The sequence below is a fragment of the Charadrius vociferus genome, unplaced genomic scaffold (assembly GCF_000708025.1).
Source record: "Charadrius vociferus isolate BGI_N301 unplaced genomic scaffold, ASM70802v2 scaffold163, whole genome shotgun sequence".
In the NCBI taxonomy this organism is placed as follows: domain Eukaryota; kingdom Metazoa; phylum Chordata; class Aves; order Charadriiformes; family Charadriidae; genus Charadrius; species Charadrius vociferus.
This window is the reverse complement of record NW_009648332.1, coordinates 5,794,729-5,816,765: the sequence shown is the minus strand read 5'-3', so window position 1 is coordinate 5,816,765 and position 22,037 is coordinate 5,794,729. Positions and strand designations below refer to the sequence as shown.

At 41.5% G+C, this 22,037-nt stretch overlaps 1 protein-coding gene across 1 annotated transcript; it reads left to right on the top strand.

Moving 5' to 3' along the window:
* Positions 1–55: 55 nt before the first annotated feature.
* Positions 56–12,603, top strand: CMPK1 (cytidine monophosphate (UMP-CMP) kinase 1, cytosolic). Its single transcript, XM_009884638.1, has 6 exons — positions 56–170; positions 8,621–8,767; positions 9,632–9,784; positions 11,313–11,389; positions 11,471–11,567; positions 12,038–12,603. The coding sequence occupies exons 1-6, from the start codon at positions 96–98 to the stop codon at positions 12,077–12,079; spliced, it is 591 nt and encodes a 196-aa protein (XP_009882940.1). The 5' UTR covers positions 56–95; the 3' UTR covers positions 12,080–12,603.
* Positions 12,604–22,037: the final 9,434 nt, after the last annotated feature.

The window sequence follows — 22,037 nt, the reverse complement described above, 5'->3', positions numbered from 1 at the left end:
GTGCCCGCTGCTCCTCGCCCGCTTCACGGCCGCCCTCTGGCCGCCGCTCCGCCGCCGCTGTCCTGCTGCTGCTCCGCCGCCGCCTCCTTCTCCTCATGAAGCCCGTCGTCGTCTTCGTCCTCGGCGGGCCCGGGGCGGGCAAGGGGACGCAGTGCGCTCGCATCGTGGAGGTGAGGGCAGCCGGGGGAGTAGGGGGCGGTGTTACGGGACTCCTCGCTCCGTAGGGGGCACGTCGGGAGTTGTACCTCCTCCCCCCGCCTCCCGGTGGGGGTCTATGCTGATCCGTGGGGTGGTCGCTTAGGGAAGCGTGTCCCCCTTCGCCTGGCGGTCTGGGCTCTTGTCCAACCTTGATCTGCCCCTTGGAGACGGTAAAATAAAAATAACTGATCCGCATATCCCCGTTAGCTGGTGAAGCAGCGGGGGCAGCCCCTGCTCCGGTGTCTCCGTTTCCCTTCCAGTCCCTGTCAGGCAGCTTTTCCGGGGACCGGCCTTTTCTCGTCTGCCTTTTCTCTTCTGCCTTTTCTTCCCTCAGTCCCCCTGGGATCCTGCTCTACTGGTGGGTCTGCCTGTGCTGGTACCCACCCTGGGCAGTGGGAGACCCACTTAGGGCTTGGAGGATGCCCCAGTGTTGGCGTTAATGACAGTGGTTCAGTGGGAGTTGCCTGCTTGGCAGAGGACCACAGCCCCTGAGAAGTTCCTGCTGCGTTGTCAGGCCGGTCTTGCAGCCCAGCCTGTGTGGGCGGCTCTGGACACGTCTGCGTGGCCACGTCGGTGACTGCAGGGCTGCCACCCGCACACCTCGGGCTGCTGGGTTTGTGGCCTGGCAGTGGAGGCGAGGTGGTTTACATTGACTTCATGTGTATAGGGTCAAGGTCTACGTCTTCTGAAGCCTGTCCCATAAACGTAAGACAGTAGACATCACAGGGCGTTGGCATTCTGACCCGGTGCCATCTCTGTTGGTTGTGAAAGTAAAATTTTGTTCTATGACAGAATATGATAGAGGCTAAAGGATGTCCTGACCCCATAGATGGTTAATCTTGTTCTCTCTTTTCAAAGAGCCTAAAACTGACAGTATAGGCTGAGAAGACTTTCTGCTGTATTTTTTAACATTTTCAGTTTTCCAAATACGTTTTTACAGCCCTTTGGCGTAGAAAAGTATCTAAGAGCAGTGAAGTACTGTCCTTTTAAAAACCAAAAAATGCAGGCATAATCGTGCTGTATTCAGGTGGATAATTACAGAAGTAGTTAAGGTTGAATGCTTCCAAACACATGTGTATGTTGGATTTGAAACAGCTTTTTTTTTTTTCTTTCTTTCTGAGAAGTTGTATACATTTTTCTTGTTGAAAGCCATGTAGGATCAAAGTTTATCCATACCCGCACTGAAAGAAATGACTAAGAACTGTAGCAGTGCCTGTGTTTCTGAAACTATTAGTGAAAAAAAAACCAACCCACAACTCCTGGCACAGGCCCGTTTTGTGTGTCATTTGTTCTGGTGATGCCCTGGCAGTGCTGTTACAGTTTATCCACGCTGCCATTATATCCCAGTCCTTGGTGTTGTATAACTAAGTTATGCAAATTTAGTCCAGATTGAAAAATGCCGTTATGACTTTAGTTCTGAAGGAGTTTAACCTCAAATTACAGACTCTCATTCAGACCATCTTAGTCATTAAATTAAATTGTGGAATGAAAGGTTCATAGTGTTCATAAAGCCTTTTTGGTAAGGTCAAATTCTGCCCCTGGCAAGTAGCAAACAAATGAGCTTAAACTATAGGGGAATCTTGTAGGCTGTCATTAAAGGCTTTCCCCAAACCATTAATGTAGCCTCAGGGCTGAAGTACCTTGTGTGGCCGCTGGCCTGTGTTTAGAAGTATAAATGCCTTTGCTTGATAGGCTAATATAATTGGATAAAGACCACTTTATTAGGAGGAGTTCCAATGAGTCATTGCTACTCAAATTGTATTTGCAGCTAAAAATCAAAGAAGAAAGTTAACTTTTCTGGTACTGTATTTATTTTCTTTTCTAAGCCGGGAAAGGGAAATCCAAATACTAATAAACGTTAACTTGCTTCAATTCTACTAATCCTGTTCGCGGCATGGAAAGAAGAAAGAAGTTCATTGAAGTCAGTCAGCTGACAGTAGAAAGCACTTGGACCCGCAGACTGCAGTGGACAGCCTTTCTGCTCGCTTGGACACCTCTACAAGAGCCATTGGCTGAACTTTTAAGGGAGAGAGGGACTGAGGATGTTGAAGGGAGAGTTGGAGTGATGCAAGCCTACTGGAAAACTTTAGAAAAAGGGCACATAACAGGGACGTGTGGATGAAACGCAGCTGAGGGACTGCAGGTACATGTCCTTGGCCTGGCCCCTGGCTGCCCCAAGAGAGAGCCCTGCTGCAGGCAGTTGAATAGCCTGTATGCAGTCAATGCTGCCTTCAGGTTGAACGTGTATTTTTGTTCAGATTTCAAACCCCGTTGGCAGCTTGCCACAGAGAAGAGAGACTGTAGCTGGGTAATAATAAACCTCATTCATCCCTGTTGTAAATGGACTGAATAATATTAGTTTATATTTGGAATGAATCTAACCCGGTATCTTGCTGTAAATCTGAAGTTTTTTCTCGACAAAAAGTCAGTATGAGCTATAAATACCTCTCAGCTGCTATTCATGCTAGAGATTTAGGACAGAGCACATCACATGTGGAAGAAGTCTCACTTTGGTGAGCTGAGATCTTGCATGATTTTAGCATTAAGTGATTCTATAAAAGAAACAAGGGTAGCCATAAGTGTTTTGTAGAGTAAAGGGGGTATTACGTACTACCTGGGAATGATTTCTCATAGAAGTGTTGTAATTGTTTTGCTGACTAGGCTTTACGTTCCCAGAAAAGGGAGATGGCTATCACATGTTGTAGGTGAAATACGTATTTGTTAAGTACTAACCTAAATCGTAACTGCTCAGCATGTGTGTGCCGGAGTCCCTCATTCCAGAGAAGGCATGTATTCATGCCGAATTTGGACCAAAATGGAGAAATGATTTGAGGGAAGAAGATGCAGTAACAAGCGGATATGGGTATTGACACAGTGTATGAAAGGGAACAGCAGGTAAGCGATTAGGTTTCTTTATCTTCACAGATAAGGTTGGAAGAGACAGCTGAAGAAGGCTGTTTTTCTCCGATATGGAGGGAAGACTCGTGTGTATGTTCCACAAACTCGCAGAATTGTCCCTGAAGTGCAAATACGGCAGAACTGCTGCTCTGGACCAGTTCCTCCTATTTAGGAAGGGATGAGAATTCCCTCTTAAGTTCTTATCCTCTCCCTTCCAGCTCTGCAGATTAACTCCTGAAACCTTCCACAGCTGTGTGAGGTAGAGTTTGCTATCACTGGGACTGCTGCGTAGTTTGTCGTGTGAGGCAGAATATTTAAACAGGTAGTTGAATGTCATTTGAATGTGGGTTCTTGTAGGACAAAATTAATGTATTTTATTGCTGACTTCAGAACTTTGCTTATAAAATGCTTATGGTAAAATCAAGGAAAAAAATGCATTCTTGAAAGCATAGTTTGTGCAGATTTGATGTAGTTAAATTTTAAATCCTTAACAACCTTTGCCTGAAATACAAAGCTCTTTGGTTGGGGGAAGAATAATAACTAAATCATGTGGCTTTATTCCAAGCAAGATTTGAGGGTTTTGGTTTTTGTTTTGGCAAGGTGTTTCTCTAGGGATTTGGGGTATGCAAGACATCCCTCTCTGTGTATGCAAAATATAATTCACCTCCACCACAGCCCTATCCTGTATGTTTGTGGTTAAATCTAAAATTCATACGACAAGGTGGGGTGCTGAGCCTTCTCCTTTTATAACAGAGTATGTTGATCTCCAGATGGAAAAAAGCTGTCAAATTGCTTTGGGTTATATGATAAGGAGATTTTCTAGGGTGAGGAAAACAATGCAAAGAACTGATTCTATCAGACAGTGGCAGTGCGTTTAGGTTTTGCTGTCATATGTTAATTGTCTTCTGGAAGTCTGCTGAGAGACAGCATTAACTTCCTTGAAATAAAAACGTTTCTAAAATTGTTTGCTTTAAACTCAACTTCTGACATCTCTTTCAAGAGTGCCAAGTATTAGTAGCCCGCTTAGCCTTAAGTTTTCATAGTTGTTTTTTGGAATATAAGTTTATGTATCTGAACTATCGAGCTTTTTTAGAACATGGTGAATGATCATATAAATCTGCCCTCCCACCCCGAAGATTTATCCCTAAATGCTTCCATCTTGCAGAACGCAGGCTCACTCACAGGGCATTGAATTTTGGACTTTCCCAAACATACTGGGTGCCTTTTATTGAGTTGAGCGTTCCTAAAGCACTGGGGTGCTCTGTTTGCCCCTGCTTCCCTGCGGGCACTGTCAGTGGGATCTCTTTTGTGCATTTTGTTTTGTTAATGTGTTTTTTTGTTTGTTTCCCGCCCGCCCCCTAGGCAAGAACATATTTCAAATTTAGAAAATGTCTTCCTTCTTTTTTTTTTTTAGTTGGAATAAGCAGACGGAAGGTCTATTACTGCATTATAGTTTATACCCCAAGGTTATAATTTCATGTGCTAATTGCTAATAGGACGGACAAAATCTTTTTAGGTTAAAAAAAAGGAATATGAAGCCTGCAGGCTTTACACAGTTCTATTTTTATTTTAACTGGTTCTTAAATGGTGTATCTGAGAACATGTAGCAAACTTTGGTTGTTTATTAAGGTTGCCCAAGATATGACAGGTCAGAACTAGGGCAATAAAAGTTTGTATTTTATGTGTTTAGATCTTAAGCCCTTTGACTTTCATTTTCAGAGTAACAACGATAAGCCAAGATAGGAGTCAAGGTCAAAGTGGTAATTTGTATTTCTCTTGCTTTTTCTTGGCTTCTGCTCACTCAAGGAAGTTTCAAGCTGTGTGTGTAGTGGAGAGATGTGCTGCTGGACCACACAGGGCTGAATCAGAAATAAACCTTGTCCCCCTCGAAAGCTGGCTGTGTAAGGAGTCCCAGCGGCAGCTGCTGTACACTGCTGGGCCTTTCTTACTCCTCGAGAAGATTGCTAGGGCAGATTCCACCTTATTCACACGTAGCACAGATGACTCATGTATTTTCAGTTGTATTCATCTATTTATTCTGTTTACTGAAAGCAAAGCATGTTCTGTCTGAGGAGTGGAAGCTGCAAATCCCGGATGACAGAAGGCGGCTGAAGTGGCTATAGGACAGGGGAGAGAAGGGCATCCCAGGCAGGCTGCAGTCTCGGGCTGTAATTTGGCTATGTGGAGCATACAGCTTGCATTTCCCAGTTTGTGCTGCTGAATGTGGACTTGATTTACCAGGTCCCTGTGTGGCAAACGAGCAAGCAATGATTTGCTCTGCTCTATGCAGTACAGCTAAGCGCCATTCTGAGTAACGGCTCTGTGGGGGGATTGATGGAAACTTGAGCTCGCCTTTCCACAGCACTGCAATATTTATTTATTTTTTTGAAAGCAAAGGCGGAAGATGTCTACAGTGGGGCTGAAGACAGCTGGTTTTTATCTTTTTCATTCACAGTTAATTTTTGTAAGAGATGTTGATTATGGTTCTCCAAATATAAAAATAGTTTTGAAAACAATGACAACTTGTGTAATAGCAATTTACTGATTTAATTTTTTTTTCTTCTTATAGAAGAGCACGCCAGTCCTCTAGCATAGCATAGCAGAAAACATTACCTCTGAAATACGTTTTGGAATAGTTAATGCTATATTTTCTTTTTTTGTTTCCGTAATCTAAAAATCTGTCCAGATTTTAGGTGCTTGGCATCTAAGTATTTGGAATTACTTTTTTTTTTTTTTTTTTTTTAGCCTAGTTTCTATTTCAAGTCTTCCTTTCAGTCTGACATGATGAATCTAGTGTATATGCATTCGTCAAGAACTGGAGAAACTGCTTTTTCATTGTTTGGCAGCCACAGTCCTGCTCCCTTTCTGATTTCAGGGGAGAAGAATTAGGCAGTAGTTGCAACAGGTCACGTTCTGGGGATTGCATCGAGATGTACTTGGCACTGCTGGAAAGTCATTCTGGCACAATGCAAACCTTGGCAAGACGCGGGAGTGTTTTGCCCTGGGTTTTGTGCAGTTACATCACAGTCTCTTTTGCGAGCTCTTGGGGATGTGACCATTTTCTCCAATTCAGGATGCTTGCTGAGGGTTTCTCTCGCCTAAGATGAAAGAAAACTTTGTGCCCTGTACGAATTGATTAAAACTGGCGAGAATAGCGTGAGCACCGCATTTCTGAAGCCTTCTGTGTACGGGGCAGCAGCCAAGCCTTTCTCTCTGCTTGTTTGCATTGTTTAAACTGACGTGTTGTCTTTGGCTCTTGACTCAGTACAGTTAACAAATAGATGTTTTGCCCCTGAAGGAGAGGTTTGTTTTTCTTATTGCCTGGTTAATCCATTCTGAAGGTTACTCTGGAATACAATTTACTGTTATCTAAAACAAGTCTATTTATGCAACAGCACTTTGAAACATTTCTATCTTTTACTTTGCTGTTCAGCTGTTAAAAAACTATTTCAGTTTGCTGTTGCAAAAGACTGAGAATTCCAAAAATTGTCTGACTCAATTTCGTTTTCGTGCATGAAAAGGGAAATGCCAAGGAAAATTAAATGGTCTGGTAATCCTCTAAAACTGAAGGGATTATATTTTCCTCCTGTTTTCTCCTTTGTAGAAACTTGATGTTAAAAATATCATCATTCTTTAACTTTAGCAAGAAGAACTACATGTTAATTTAGGGTTCAGAAAGTTTTCTTTCTTTTAAGGAAAGATTTATTCTGGTCTATGGTTTCTGTAGTTCATAGTAAATATTTAGATTTGCAATTAAATAGGCATATCCAAATGCAGTGCACATTAAAGCAGGAGTACAGTCAGCTTATAGAGGATGTCTGTGGAGCTTTTTCTTCACAGTTATTTAGAGCAAAATCTGGCTTCCTTTTTTTTTTGCCAGCTGTGTAGAGTTTTGGAGATTTAGGTAATTATATCCCTTCTTCAATTATGACTATGGCAGAACTAGCTTTCCACGCTTTTGTGAGTGAAATTGGAAAGCAACTGAAATGTTTTTAAAGTCACTTATTGGGTTGTGTAGTATTTCTGTTGTACTTAGTCCAGCAGCCAAGTTTTTAAATCCCGAGTTCTCAGCCTTAAAAAGTGTATAGCCACATTATTATGGTGCTTAGACACCTTTTTAAAAATTTGCTTTGGATGTTGCTGCAGCCAAGCTGATAACCCTGAAGTTTTTTTGTGGCTGCTTTTGGGGTTTTTTTTTTTTAAAACTTTAGGATGAGCATGTATAGGTGTACTCTGTTTTGTATGTATAGCTAGCTTAGGTAATCACCAAGGAGATGTCTTTATTGCCTGTTCTTATGGAATATGTTTGGTCAAGGACCATAGGACACTTGGTTAGTTTTCTTGTGGTGTTAAATGAGCTACTAAAATGATTGGTTTGTGTTCTGAAATTTCCTTAATAGCAATGTATTTCTCTTTGGTAAGAGTGTATGTTTGTACTAGGTGTCAATTTATGACGGCAAATGCCTGAGAAATTCAAGTGTAATAAATACTTTTCATTGGTATTTTCCATTAGTGTCAGCAAGTTTTTTTAGACGTAGTTTGAGGTGAAAGAAAAGACTTACGATGTTTGCTGTTTTCCTGCATGCTGGTATCAAACCGGTAGATTTGGACCTGATCTCTCAGCTCTCTTTCTGTTTACTGTGCATGGCGTGACATAGGGTGGCACCAGCATAGCTGTTTACCTTCATCTGCCACATCATCGTTAGGAGAAGGCACTCGACCGCCCTCCCAGTTTGTCGTGTTCGTCCCGGGGAAGGAGGTAGCAGGGGCAGGCATGTAGGGCTGGGTTTGGAGGAACGCATGTGTAGGACTGCTTGTGTAGCCGCGGTGTGAGGTGCAGAGTTATAAGTGATGTGACACCAAGGCTGAGGAGGCAGTTGGTGCCAGAACCGCAATGGGAACATAAAGATTTCTGACTCATGCTGTGCTTGAAACATTCCTCCAGCTCCAAAGGACCTGGAGTCACCTCGTGTGCTTTTCTTTAGTAAAAGTAAAACTACACAATAAAAAACAAAATTACAAACCTGTTGCGTAAACACAGCAAGGAAAGGCACCGTCTCGACTTTTTCACTTTGTAAATCAAGACCTGACCCAGCAACTGATAACCACTGACAATTTTTAAGTAGTTGAACTGTTAGGAATGGGGTACAGCTTGTATGTCGTTTGGTGATTTGTAAATGTCTCATTGCACATTGTAACATTTCAGGAAGCACTTTGGGGACTTTGAGACAGTCTCATTTCCAAACATGACAAAATTACCTTTGAAAACAGGACGTGAATGCTCGACCAAAGGCCTGTTGAGCGTTTTACCCAAGAATCTCTCTACTGCCGTGCTTTCTGCGTGTACTGAGTATGCTGTATTGTCAGATTACACACCGACGGTGGAATAGATCTGTCACTAGCGAGATGCTGTTCTCTGTATTTTTCTGTTGTAACGTGAAGGTAAATGTGGTTGACACCATTGACTGATGTTAACTTTGCACGTGTAAAGGAAGTCTGTGCCTGTTTGTTTTGCATGTTTCAGAAATACGGCTACACGCACCTTTCTGCTGGTGACCTCCTTCGAGATGAACGAAAAAGGCCAGGCTCACAGTATGGAGAACTCATTGAGAACTACATTAAAGAGGGGGAAATTGTACCGGTTGAAATAACAATCAGCTTGCTGAAGAGGGTAAGGAAAGGGCTATTTCCTTGTTCGTTCACTCTTGCAGGCTAAGCAACAAAGCGGGGGCTGTATTCTGGAAGACTTGTGTTTTCTCCGGTGTGAGTAGTACGAAATGCCAGACACTGGGCTTCTCTTAGCAATTACTCCTGTTTCTTTCTGGCTGGTTGGAGGGCAGTAGGTGATGGCCTTTGATACCTGGGGATCTGTGACAGTGGGATATTTTAATTATTTTTTTTTTGGTAGTAGCTCTAGGGAAGTCAGTGCAACTCTGTGTGTCTTATTCCCCTTAACTAGCTTTTGGACCTCTTGGTCAGCTCAAGTCATATTTGACTGGAGGGTAGAGGCCTTAAAGGTACTAAGTTTCTGTAAGTTTTACCAAAATAGATAGCCAGGTGAAGGAGAAGAGCACCTGCTACTGATCCTGTGGAAAGAAAAGCTCCAGCCTTTATCCTTATTAGATGTCCAAGAAAACATATCCTTTAATAAATATCTCCATTAAGATAGAAAAGGCTAAATTTATCTGGAGTTTTTGCATTAGAATTAACTCTAGATCAGGGATATTTTGGCATCTTATTGTGTAACAGCACTTGTAGAAAATCTTGTAGAAAATCAACTTTTAAAGCTGGGATTGTGCATTAGGAGCTTTTGAACTTTATGAAATAGTGAATTCGGTTTGAAAGAAGGCTATATTGGTGTATCGGTGAATTAATTAGCATGCTTGAAGGTAAAACAAAAATACATTTTGTAAGTCTGCAATAATCCCAACATAAATGCTTCTCAATTTACCATGTCAACATTTTGGGGGTAATTTAATAAGTAGATAAGTGGTTGTATGTGCAGGAGATCATGAATTGAATTCTCTTTTATCAGGCTATGGATCAAACAATGGCTGCCAATTCCCAGAAGAACAAGTTTTTGATTGATGGATTTCCCAGGAATGAAGATAATCTTCAAGGCTGGAATAAGACTATGGATGGAAAGGCGGATGTTTCTTTTGTTCTCTTTTTTGATTGTGACAATGAGGTAATGAAGTGTGCTATTCTGTAACTTCCTTTCTTGCTATATTGTGAGAATCATTCTAGAAGAACAATAAAAGTCTGTCAGGTAGTAAATGTAAGAGTAAGTGGAAAACTTGTGCGTGTTTCAAGGATTTTTTGGCAACTTGTTTTTGCAGATGAAAACCTGCATCTTTTTGAAATAGCAGGCAGCTAATTACACTTGCTATAATCACGTGCAAATAAATTATATTGAAGAAGAACTTCAGACAATTGCATTCTTAGGGAAAATTTATAAAAACTTTAAATGCATTATACAAAATTATTTGGTTAACTTTCAGAAAACATTACTTGTTCACTCTAGTAACTGTTGTTTACTCCAAAATGAACTTGATAGCAATGTCTGCTTTAATTCTAAAGTGCTGGCAGCAGCAGTCTTTAGTTGCATAGTTATGAGCTGTGCTATAGTATAGCCAGTAATCGGTGTTTTATTCTGCAAGTCATTAGATTACAAGGGCATTTTGACAGTGATACATTATATTCATTTAACAAGTGCCATGATATGCTGTCTTTTTAATATGTCAGTGCCCTTGAGGCATAAAAACTGATATGAGAATCCCAGCACCTTAAGTTGACTTTCTTCCTGTTAACCTTTTCCCCAATTTCCTGAGAAACGTTATTACTTTTTTTCTTACTTAATGGAATTTTTTTTTAATCTCAAAGAAAAGTGAGTGTTTTTTTTATTATTTAAAAACTTAAATAAGATTAAATGATTTTTTTCACTAGGTGGGGTGTTAATTTTGGGGTTCTAATTTTTTTTACTAGATCTAAAAGTAGACAGCAATATCTTCATGATATTCTGGATTTTTTTTTTTTTTCTATGAGCATACTTTGTAGGAAAAAGTAATTTTTAATGGTTGTCCTCTTGCATGACTAGGATAAATGTATTCATGAGGTGCATATGTGTCAGTGTTGCTTACTTAACTTTATGTTTCAAAACTTAGTTCTTTGGGCAGCTTTTAACTATGGTTAGTTCTTCAGTTTTTACCTGGATTTTGATTTTTTTTTTTTTTTTTTTTAAGACTTCATTATAGCAATGTCAAGCAAGAACATTTTAACTGACTATAACTTAGTATGTAGCCTTACAAAATTTTGGGAATAACATACAGTGACTATCTTTCAGTGCAGGCTGAAAGTAGTCTAATTTGACATGCTGCTTTTCAGAAAGTCTGAACACATCCTTGAAAATCAGGTAAGTTTCTTTTTTAAATGTCTCAAGTTTGGAGACCCAGTCGAGCCACAGAGCTTGAAGTTCTTTTCACTTCCACTGACCCCAGTCCCACTTTAAGAGCCTACATTTTAATAAACTGACGAAGTGTAAAGCTATCATCCTTTTTCTCTGGAAGAACCTAACTTTCCATATGAATTCTGGTTACATCCACCAGATCTGGACAGTATTTTGTGTGTCAGGCCTATTTAGATTTTTGTTTTGTTCTTGCTTTCAAGATAGCACCTTGTGTTCTTGGTTGTGATCATCCTTTTGATGTTTTTTATAGATATGTGTTGGCCGCTGTCTTGAAAGAGGCAAGAGCAGTGGTAGGAGTGATGATAATCGGGAGAGTCTGGAAAAGAGGTACTATCTCCAAAACTTCTCAGTTCTCTTCTGTTTATATTTTACTATGTAATGCTTTTTCCCCCCTGTGTTTTCTCCTAGAATTAATACATATCTGCAGTCTACTAAGCCCATAATAGACTTGTATGAGAGAATGGGAAAAGTCAGAAAAGTGGATGCCTCTAAGTCTGTTGATGAAGTAAGTATATAAGCCAAAAAACCATGGGGGATGACAGTGGCAGGGTACATATTTTTGGCATTCTTCTGAGATGTGTGTATGTGTGGTTAGTGTGCTAATTAAGCACTGATGTGTATTACTGAGGGAGGCTGTGGGACTCTCATTTTGACTCTTGAAGAACTGATTAAGATGTGAATAACTTTAGGAAATCAATTCTGCTTCAACGTGATCTGGACTAAAGACATTTTCAGTGTTTCTGTGTTTAACAGTGTCTTGTCTTTTTCACTTTCATGATCTTTTGCTTTTCTGAAGTAGTATTGCTCTTCTGTCTCAGTTTCCCAGAATTGATACCAATTTCACTATTAAAGAATGAGTGTGAATATTCAAAGAAAAACCTATATATTTTTAAAAGTACTGTTAATTATTGCTGGTTTAACTTGAAATAACTGACTAACACTTCATAAAATTAATATTCTTTTCTCTCTTTTTAGGTCTTTGAAAAAGTTGTACAAATTTTTGACAAAGAAGGCTAATTCCCAGCTTGAAAGTTCATTTAAACTTGTGCTTGAATCTTGCTTGAGTAGCTGCTACTGCAGTCCATTCTTTGTAATTGTTTTAAAGATTTTTTTTTATTGTTTTTCACATATCTAATGATGATTGGAAAAGCAGTTAATTACAAATGGATCTGTTTTTTAAATAGGAAATCATTTCTTGTGGCTATAGTATACAAATTTCAGGGTTCTCCATTAGTACGTGTTCAGTTAGTCCCATGGCAAAACCACAGTTAAAACATCTCTCTCAAGAGACTATTTATTCTGTCACAGTTCTGTGCCTATCATGGGCAGCCCTTCTTATTCTTTATTGCCATAAACCTTTTTTTTTTTTTTTTTTTTTTTTTTTTTTCCTCTAAGGGTTGGCTAAACAGCAGCATTAAGCAATGAGGGACCCATGTGCCCTTGTTTGTTTTTCGGATGCTTGGACCAAATTTAGCAGATATTTTTTCAGAGTAGAATTTTGTCTAAAAGTTCCCTGTTGTCCCCAATCCTGAATTCTGTAAGTCAAGCTACAGTTATGAGAATCTGATGTAGCAGTTCTCACAAAACTATTTAATATGCTGTTCAGCAATAGACATACAAAGTGTGTTATGGAAAGTGGTGCTTTCTTACGACTCTGGATGTAAACTGTCTTGTAAGTTCTTGAGTACTTGGATGACATGCCTTGGGCTTTACCTTGTCTTCATTTGCAAAACGTTAAGAATATAATTTCAAAATCAGGTCAGTATTTCCATACTCATTTATTTTAAATTATAGTTATATTTTTAATTACAGCATGGTCTTCACAAGATGGCAAAACTCTTAAATAGTGTACAATAAGTAAAATCTTCTAACAGTTCTGTCTTTTGTAACAAATGGAAGGGATTTTCTTTATTATTATTATTATTGAAATACTGTGTTACTGAATGCTTTAAAGTTTGTTACTTGGGGAAATATTTTTATGGTTAAACTAGTGAATTTGTTTCCCTAAAATTGTATAATTTTAATAGCTGTTTGTTTGGAAAAAAAAAAAAGTAAATTATTGCACTTTTGTTATGATGTGGTCAACTGAGGGGGAAGATACCTGCAGAAAAAAGTTCCATTCCCTTAAACAAATTTGGTTCTGCTTCATCACGTTCTCTTGAATTAGCCAAGTACAGTCAGCAGCAATAGTTGGGATAAGCAGATAACTAGTTGAAACAAACCGGTTTAAATGTTTGCACAGATGTGGTGTAATTCTGCCTTCTGTTTAAAGTAACCTTTTCTCTCCCCTATATAGCATGCATAGGTCTGTGGGGGCCCAACCACGCATTCCTTGCATGCCCTAAGCTTTCACTCACGAAGGCTCCAGAAGATCAGTGTTTTAACTAAACTTAGTGATAGGGTGGTTCTTCCTACATTAACTGACGCTGTAATCGGTTTGTGATATGCTAATAGACATTGCAAATTACAGGGAATTGCCATTTGGAAATCTTGGTGTTCAGCTTTTCTTTATTGATGACTTTCTCTATTTAGGACAAGCTTTAAATTAAGCCTAGCTTCTAATTAGAATCAGACGTGGTGGTCCTCCTCCTGCAATCTGATCTGTGTGGGCAGATTTGTATTTGAGTGAACTCTCATCTCGCTGAGGTTCTTGAGGCTGCTGGGCTGGGGAGGAGATGGGGACAGAAACAAAGGGTGAACTCCAGTATCTTCTCCATTATGGTAGGAGTTCAAACAATGGACTGAGCACAAATAGCTGTTTACTACTGCAGAATATATGGACCATGACTACTTTTGTGAGTGTGGGAGGCTAATGCTTTTGCTTTATGAATTTCCCCTTAAAAAAAAAAAAAAACACAACGAAATCATGGAATTTAATTCTTATTGTATAAGTATGCTGACATAGGATAGGATCTAGCGAAACTGCATGTTTTGATATGAAGGTTAGAATCAGGATTTTTCCAAAAAGACTTCAAACAGGATTCTTTAATCTAATTAGAGAGATTTAATTATCTTTTGTGTCTAAGTCACTGGTTTTTACAAGTTCTGTTGAGAATAGAGTATCTGTTTTCTCTCATCATATACTTTTCTGTGTATTTAAGTGCTGAAACAAACAAAAAAAACCATTTGGAGCAAGTTTTTAGAAAAAACCCAATGTTTTGGCAATATTGAATTTGGAGTGGATTGTAATGTGTCTGTGCAAAGACCAGATTTTTTTTTGTCACTTTATTTATTGAAGATGCCATTAAATGTGTTACCAATTCTTTCAAGTTGGATTTACGATTGAAATAAAGATTAAAGGCAATATGCCAACGTGTTGTGTCCGTTTAGCAGCAAAACTGTGCAAAGAGTTTGAGAAGATCCAATAAACTTTGTTCTGTGGCTTAAAATGAATGCTTGGCTTACAGTTATCTGTCACAAGGGATGTTTTTCATATATATCTATCTATATAAAGTGTGTATTTATTAGTGTTATATATTTTGCGAGCCTGCATACACACAGGTAAGTGTATAAAAGTTAGCTTTCACCATCAAAACCGAAGTCCCGAAGACCCTCTTAGGTAAAGGATAAGATCAGGCAAATGCCTGTGGAATCAGTACCTTTTCTTAATTATATAGGTGTGTCAAATCGCTCTGTTCGTGTAGTTGTGCAGTGATAATTCCTTTGGCACGTCTGTGAAAGAACAGGGACTGGGGAAGTGGACTAGGAAACACAAACCTGTTGCACAGCTGCTGTTGGAGACACTTTTGCCCCTTGATTTCTCATGCTTCCTTGCTCAATTACCAGCTGATTTCTTGGATGCCATTCTGCCACTTCGCAGCACGTGTCTACGTGCTGTGCTGGGGACTGTGTTCTTAGCGGACATGGGCACAGCATAACGTTCTTTAAAAAAGAAACGGAGAGGTTGCCCAGCTTATTTAAAATAAGCCTTCACGTTTCGTATAAAGGTTTGTCACAAAATGGGTTGTTGATTCACGTGTAGGTTTTTAGGAAACATCATGTTGAACTTGAAACCTTCCTGTGGAAAGATTTGCAGAGCTGGTCCACACAGGGATGAGAAAAGCAGGGTGGGGGGGAGGTTCCAGCGGTGTAGGTGTCTTTCTGCTGGTGAAACTACATCGACCAAATGTCTTTTTAAAACTGTTTTGCTGAAACTTCATCCCGAGGCTGTAGAGTCTCCTTGGGGACTTCCCACTCCCACAAGTGGGAGGCCAGAACTGAAAATCTCTGCCCCAAAGGTGCCAATTTTTTGGAATGGGGGCAGGCGGAGGAGATGCTATTGTGGAGAAGACCATAGCCATGCAGTTGAGGGTTGTCTCAGTGTAAGACATTTCCCACTAACAACATTTGTCCTTAATAAGAAGAGATGGTTCATGAGGGAGTTCCAAGGTCTTGTGCAAAATGCTGTGTCTTACAACAGTGGGGACATCTGTGTGCCACTGCCCAGCCTGAACTGGGGAGAATGGGAGAGTTAAATGAAAAAAAAACCTCAGTTCAGACTGGAGCTGCCAACTGTCGTTACCGGTTGGCAGTTTCTAGCTGCCAGCATTTAGGAAAGTTGCAGCTTAAGGGATTACTTTTCCGCTTAGTTTGAAGTTCAATACCAGTTCGGTCCCTGTTGCGATACAGATGTCTCTGAAAGCCGTGATCTGTGACTACTCAGCTGGCCGCCTCCTCCGGGGGGGTTCAGCCCTTGGCCCCTTGGCAAGATCAGGTTGTTTCTTCAAGGTGCGGTGAAGCGGGACTTTGGAGAGCGGGCACCCGGGGCTGCGCGCTTGCCGCAGTCCAAAGATCCCGGGTTAACAGCTAATAATGAAAACTGCAAGACGATGCAAAGAGGATTCAGCTAATCAGGTAACAAAGGAGAGAGTAACAAAAATATTAAGACTTATGGTTTCTTACAGCAGCAGTTCTCACACTCTTTTGATCCGCAGACCTTTATAAATCTTCCAGTGGAGATAGGGGGGCAGAGATGAATTTAATCTTGCTGCTCTCCGCTATTTTTCATGGATTGCTTAGTTTAAGATGGTGGTTTTCAGCCTGTGGTCTGTAGAGTATTTCTGTTGGTAACAATAGGTGTCTTTATTGAGTCTTCTAATCTGCTCAGCTGATGTATTCTCTATCCTCTTTGCTTTCTGCCTTTTTTAATATCTTTCCCTTACCTTTCTGAATTGCAGATGCTCTTTGGGGTGGGGAAGGGGCTGCTCTTGCCAATCTCTATGTGCCGTGCAAAAGAAACAAAATCTTTAAATACCTTCAGCTGGAGCAATCAGAACCTGTTTCTGTGAACGAGCTTGGGACGTAATCTGCTACAAAACTGATGTAAAAAAAAATGTGCTTTTTTTTTTTTTTTTTTTTTTTCAACTACAGAAAATCTCAGTGTAGTACCTCTGCTCTTTTCTCCTATATGAGTGAGATCAGATGTGTCTGTCTTACTTCAGCGCAGTGCTTAGCAGCAGTTGTAGGGGAAAAAAACCCTCCTTCTCAATCGCTAGATGTTAAACTAGCAATGACCTGTTATGCTTCAATGGAAGCAAGTGAGATGATTGAGGAAGGGAGGAAAGACGCTTAAAGAAGCTCAGTCAATTCTGCTCCACTAGTCAGACTTCAGCTTTAGATAAGTATCTATTCCGCCCAGCAGTGATGCTGGTATTTGGTCCAGCGATTTCATGATTACGCTGGACAGAAATTCATACAAGAGCACGCCTTGCCTAGAAGTTGCCCATCTCCCCTCATCATCTCTGCCACCTTGAATTCCAGGGGTTGTGGGGAGAGGAATTTGTCTTCAGGGTAAAGCTGTAGAAGCTAAAGGGGCCGGGATGAAGGCAAATTGAGCCACGCTGGTGAAGAACGAGATGCACAGCTTATTCCACTGTGGGCAGCAATGCCAAGCTATTTTGTCATCCTGGTTTATAACTGCATTCAGACAGCGAAGCAGAAATTTTCTCTTCCCCCTCAAATGCTTGGCAGAAAGCTTGCTTTTGTCTAAAATGCTTCTTAAGCACTGTGCGAACCATTCAGTCCCTAAACCAAATACCAGTTTGAGTTGTGCTTTTTCTTTCTAATTTACAAATAGGAGGGTTTGGGTTGGTTTCTTGTAATAGCTGCTGCAGCGAGACAACTCTTGGAAAATACAAGGCGCCATCCCAAAAGATATTATCTGCTTTATTCTGGAGGGCTTTTTAGCACAATGCAGTTTCTTTGTGGTAAGAAATGGCAAAGATTGCTGGATTGCTGTGCGACGACCAAAGTGTAAGGATATGTGGATGGTACATGGAAATGGTTTCTTGTACAGCAGCTCTGCTCGCACAAAGCTGAATTTTTGTGCTCAGCACACACTTTTATTTAGTGCCATGAGATATGAAAAGAGATTTTTTGATAGCTTCTTGAGTGGATCAATCCTTAGGAGTGAAGCTTAATCTATTGTAGAGGTCTGCAGGGACTATCAGGACCTATCAAGGTATTTGAAGGATGTAATATGTGGTGGTCCTCTTTCCTAACTGAGCATAGGTTGCTGTTCAAGGTGTTACCACTGTTGTCTTCTAAACCAGAGCCAGCTGAAGTCCCCAGCTGTGGTCAATAAGTATCCTGAGGTCCATGTTATGTTCTAACGCAACTACTTCTGTCCTCGTATGAATACCTCCTGTGGTTTCGTTTGGATATGATGGAAATCACCAGTGACTTTATTTCAGGGGGACGACTGGCACAGTCCAAAGCGGAGCTGCTGCCCCACGTCATACTCCACAAACACAAACTTCTGTGAGAGGGAGATGCTCTCTGGGAGCTGTAGTGGCTTCCTCACTTCCATTTTCCTTTCCAGGCCACGCATCCTGGATGGGCAAGATTTCCCAAGGTATAGCAGTATCTCCTTACCCCAGGAGGGGAGATGGTAGCCGGACCATGCGAGAAGCCCTTGGGCATAGAGGACAACAATGGCGCGAAACATCCTGGATGCATTTTGCAAATGAAAGTATAATCAAGCAGCCGCATTTTTACTGGGTAATCAGAACGTCTGTGGAAAATAGAAACAGGGATAATTTTACCATGTTCTTTCTAATTTAAAATTTTCTGCGGAAAGAAAGTGCATTTGACCGCTTCCTTGCGACAGAGCTCAGGGTTGTGAGTGCTGTTCTCGAAGCAAGGATTGCATTTGGCTTACCATGTGTGACTTCTTGTGAAGCTTCCCTGGGATCTTGGATGCTGTTCTTGCCAGCGAGAGCGGATTGCTTCCAGCAATAAACATCCCACAAAATTATGTATGTTCTTTAAGAAAAGTACCGAGATTTTCTGCTAATTGCAAAAATACATAATGGATGCCTTCAGCATCTGTTATTTATTCTCTAACCAGCTTTCATCCAAAAGTAACCTTTAAACAAACATTAAGATTGGGTAGTTTAACTGTTCCAATGTGTCACACACATCTACACCCTCCAGTTTAATTATGTTTGAAACACATGCTTATAGTTGACTTCTAGTGAGAGGGAGAAGTTGTTTATATCTCTAGCTTGGAGACATTCACAACCTGGAGAAGGCGACGCTCGCTCGGTGCCAGAGGTTGAAAGCACGTCTTGGGCGTTTAGCTGTGTGTGCTCTTTCTGGAAGCCAAAACCCAGCAGAGAGAGGATTTTGTTCACACAATTGCTTCAATCTACCACAAGGAGGGGTGCAAGGTTCGCAGAGGAGAGGATGCAGCTTGAAAGTGTCATTCATAGGCTGTACAGTATTTCCTGTATAGTGGAAGACATAACTTAAAAAAAAAAAAAAAGAAAACAACCTTTTTTTTTTTTAAATGGTGTAACTTAAAAAAAGCCTCTATAAAGAAACAGGTATTTTTGGATGGGTTTTTTTTGTTGCACTGAGATCTGCTATATTGGTAACTTGGCAACAGTGAACGTTGTGCTTTTTTGTCAGTTTATTTAATTGCGTCTAATGAGAACAACTAGACAGGGCCAACTTAATTATTGTGGCTGTTCTGTGCCACTACATTCATTATAGGTTTGTCATTCCCATCCTGAACCAAGTAGGCAACTTTCCGAGATTGGCTTGGGTGAGAGCTTTCCATTGGCGAAGGAGTCACGTACCTGGTACCACAGCTAACAAGTATTCCTGGTGTCTCTCCATCCCAGAGCGCCTCAGAAGGGAGATCTGCCCTGAGCTGGCAGAGGGAGCCCTAAAAGTGAAGCTGCTGGGAAAAGCTGAGCGGTAAGCACCCAATTCCCTTTCGCGGGGGATTTTTAGTGGGAAACAACTGTAGCTACACGTTTAAAAAAACTAAATTGTTTTGTCTGTTGATTGATGTTTTTTGGCAAAATCTCCTAGTTGCCCTTCTATCCTGTTATTCCTTCCAAAGGACTCTGGTGGAAAAACATGGACTGGTTTACTCCTTCAGCCACGGCGGTGCGGATGCTACCTGGGCATCCTTCAGCAGTAACAGCCCCATGCTTCCCAAAAGGACCTCAGGGTAGGGGAATGGGAAAAGGCAGGGTGGAATTGGCATCGTGGCTGGTGGAGGGCAGAGAAAGGGAGTCTGGAGATGCTGTGAGGGTTACACTGACAAAGCCTGGTGCTGGGTCACAGCCAGTAACTCTGAGTGTGGGACATGAGCAGGACCAGTACCGGCAGCATTCTCCTGTGTAGGCTCAGTAGTGAGGATTTACAGGAAGGACCAAATCTGAACAGAAGGGGAAGGTGTCTTGCAGGCAGTGCAGATGTTGGAAGAAGGGACAAGAGTTGGCTTGTGGTTTAACAGCTTGTTTTGCTTCCTGCAAAGCCTCGGTGCTGGGCAGGCTCTGAGGAGGAGCAGTAGGTGAATTAGGAAGGACAGGTTTGCTGCGAGAACTTCATTGCATTACTTCAATGAGTTGAGAGTAATTTACCCCCAAAGTTATTCCAGGTGTTTAGGTCAGGATGTGAAACAAGTCCTACTGTTTTCCAAAGTATTTAGGGGTGGTATTTTTTTTCAGGGAAATTTATCAGTGCAGTTTTTTAGGGCACCTCTTCATGCTGGAAGAGAAGTGCCTCGAGAACAAGTTAACACGTTTGCAGGCACACTCTGAGAAACAAAACCAGTTTGGGAGTCCAGTCCCCTTTGAGGGATATGACATCTTGCAGCAGTCATGTCCAACCTACTCACATCCATCTCTGCTGCAGAATAAAAGACTGGATAATTAGGCTTCAGATAACGTGTGTTTTTAAAAGTCAATAAGAACTTCAGTTGATTGAAATGATAAGGCACAAGTGACCATAATAATAATAAAAATAGAAGGGGATAACCTTAATTTTGAAAATTAGCGAAAAAATGACATCCATTAACTGACACTGTGATAGGGATTACTCTGGAGAAGGAAGATTTTGAGTTCCTTTGGGAGACCAGGTAGGTTTCTGCTGTCTGAGTAGGCACAGGGTCACCACAGCAGCTAATGACAGTAGACAGGAGGCATATGAAGAACCTTAATTAGCTTGGATGTTATTCTTCCATCACGAGCAATTCATTAACTCCTGCCTCATCTACCCTGCTGTCCCCTCTCTGAACTGCACAGCCCCATAAAAATATGAGCTCTGGGAGAAAAGGATAAAACTGGGGAGGTGGGAACCCCCACAAACACCCCAGGAGATGCTGAAGGGCACAGAAATGGGTACGGTCATTGGAAAAAACCCACATGTGACAGCCCTTGGTACAAACGCAGCATAACCCCGATGTGCTACTTAATTGGTCTAATTGGTTCCAGCAGGGAACCCAGCCCAGGTGGGTGAGGACAGGCACTTGCTAAATAGGCTTCTGCGAGTCCCTAGAAATCAGTGCAGAACTGCAAACGGCAGTCCAGGACCTCATGTGTGGGGAAGGGAGCACTGGTTCTGCAGCCCCTGCTTTGGGATCCAGGTAAGGAGCAGAGGTGAGAACTCTGCATTTAGTTACTACTGTGTTGGTTTGCTCAGGGGTAAAGCTATCGGTTTCTTTGGACTGTCTAAGCAAGGAAGGTGCTGGGGGTGTTTTTGGGCAGTGTTGAGGACGGATGGCTGAGCACCTTCCTTGTTTCTCATCGGGTGTTGCTGGAGGCAGAGCAGGGACTGGAGCACAAAACCTTGGGATCCCTTGGGTAGAGGTCCCCATCAGCTGCAGGGCTTTGCTGTGCTGTCTGTTGGTCCTTTTCTCTGCTAGTCAAATGCCCCAAAGCTCCCAAGTTGCTGAGGAGTTTGATGTTACTCAAGGGGACTTTGGTGCCCCAAAGCCTGTGTGACTGGAAAGCCTGCCAGGCACTCGGAGAGCATGAAAGAAAACAACCAATCATCTGAAGCTTGGTTTGTTTTTTGTTTTTTTTTTTTTTTTTTTCCTTTGCTTTCTGGTTTTCCTTGTTTTGACTTGTTTGTTTCTGTCCCATAACCACAAAGAGTAGGAAAGTTGTTTTTCCTTTTTAAAGCAGACTCAGATTTCTGTACCATCTCTTGGAGCTTCATTTAAAGCGGGGGGGGGAACAATCCTACCCAAGTGCATCTAACTCCAGTATTGCAAATTTTAAGGAAGCATTGCTACTTAAACTTAAACTGAGAAAAAGGGCAAAGGATGAGGTGTGAAAGAGAAACACCAGAGGTTAAATGAGTGGCCAAATGCCTGCAGCAAGTCGGTGAACCTCACTTGCTGGAGGACCTGCCCTGGTTTATCAGGCCGGTGGCAAACTCTGCCTGCCAAGGCTCAGCTGAGGAGCTGGGATACTTGGTTCTTTTTCGGCTAAGTATTAAGTCAGAGCAAGCTCTAAGTAACAGGAAAGTGAGCTACAGGAGTAAACCCTGTCCCTTCCTCCGCAGGGCTGCGGCTCATGTGACGGAGGTGAGACAGAAAGACCGTGACCCCATATTGTCCCCTGCCCGCAGCAGCACCAGCCCCGCTCTCTGTCTTATATGCAGGTGATGCTGTTATGGATTTTCTGCCTCAAAAAGGTATTTTTTTAACACCTGAGAGGAATAACTGAAATGAGAA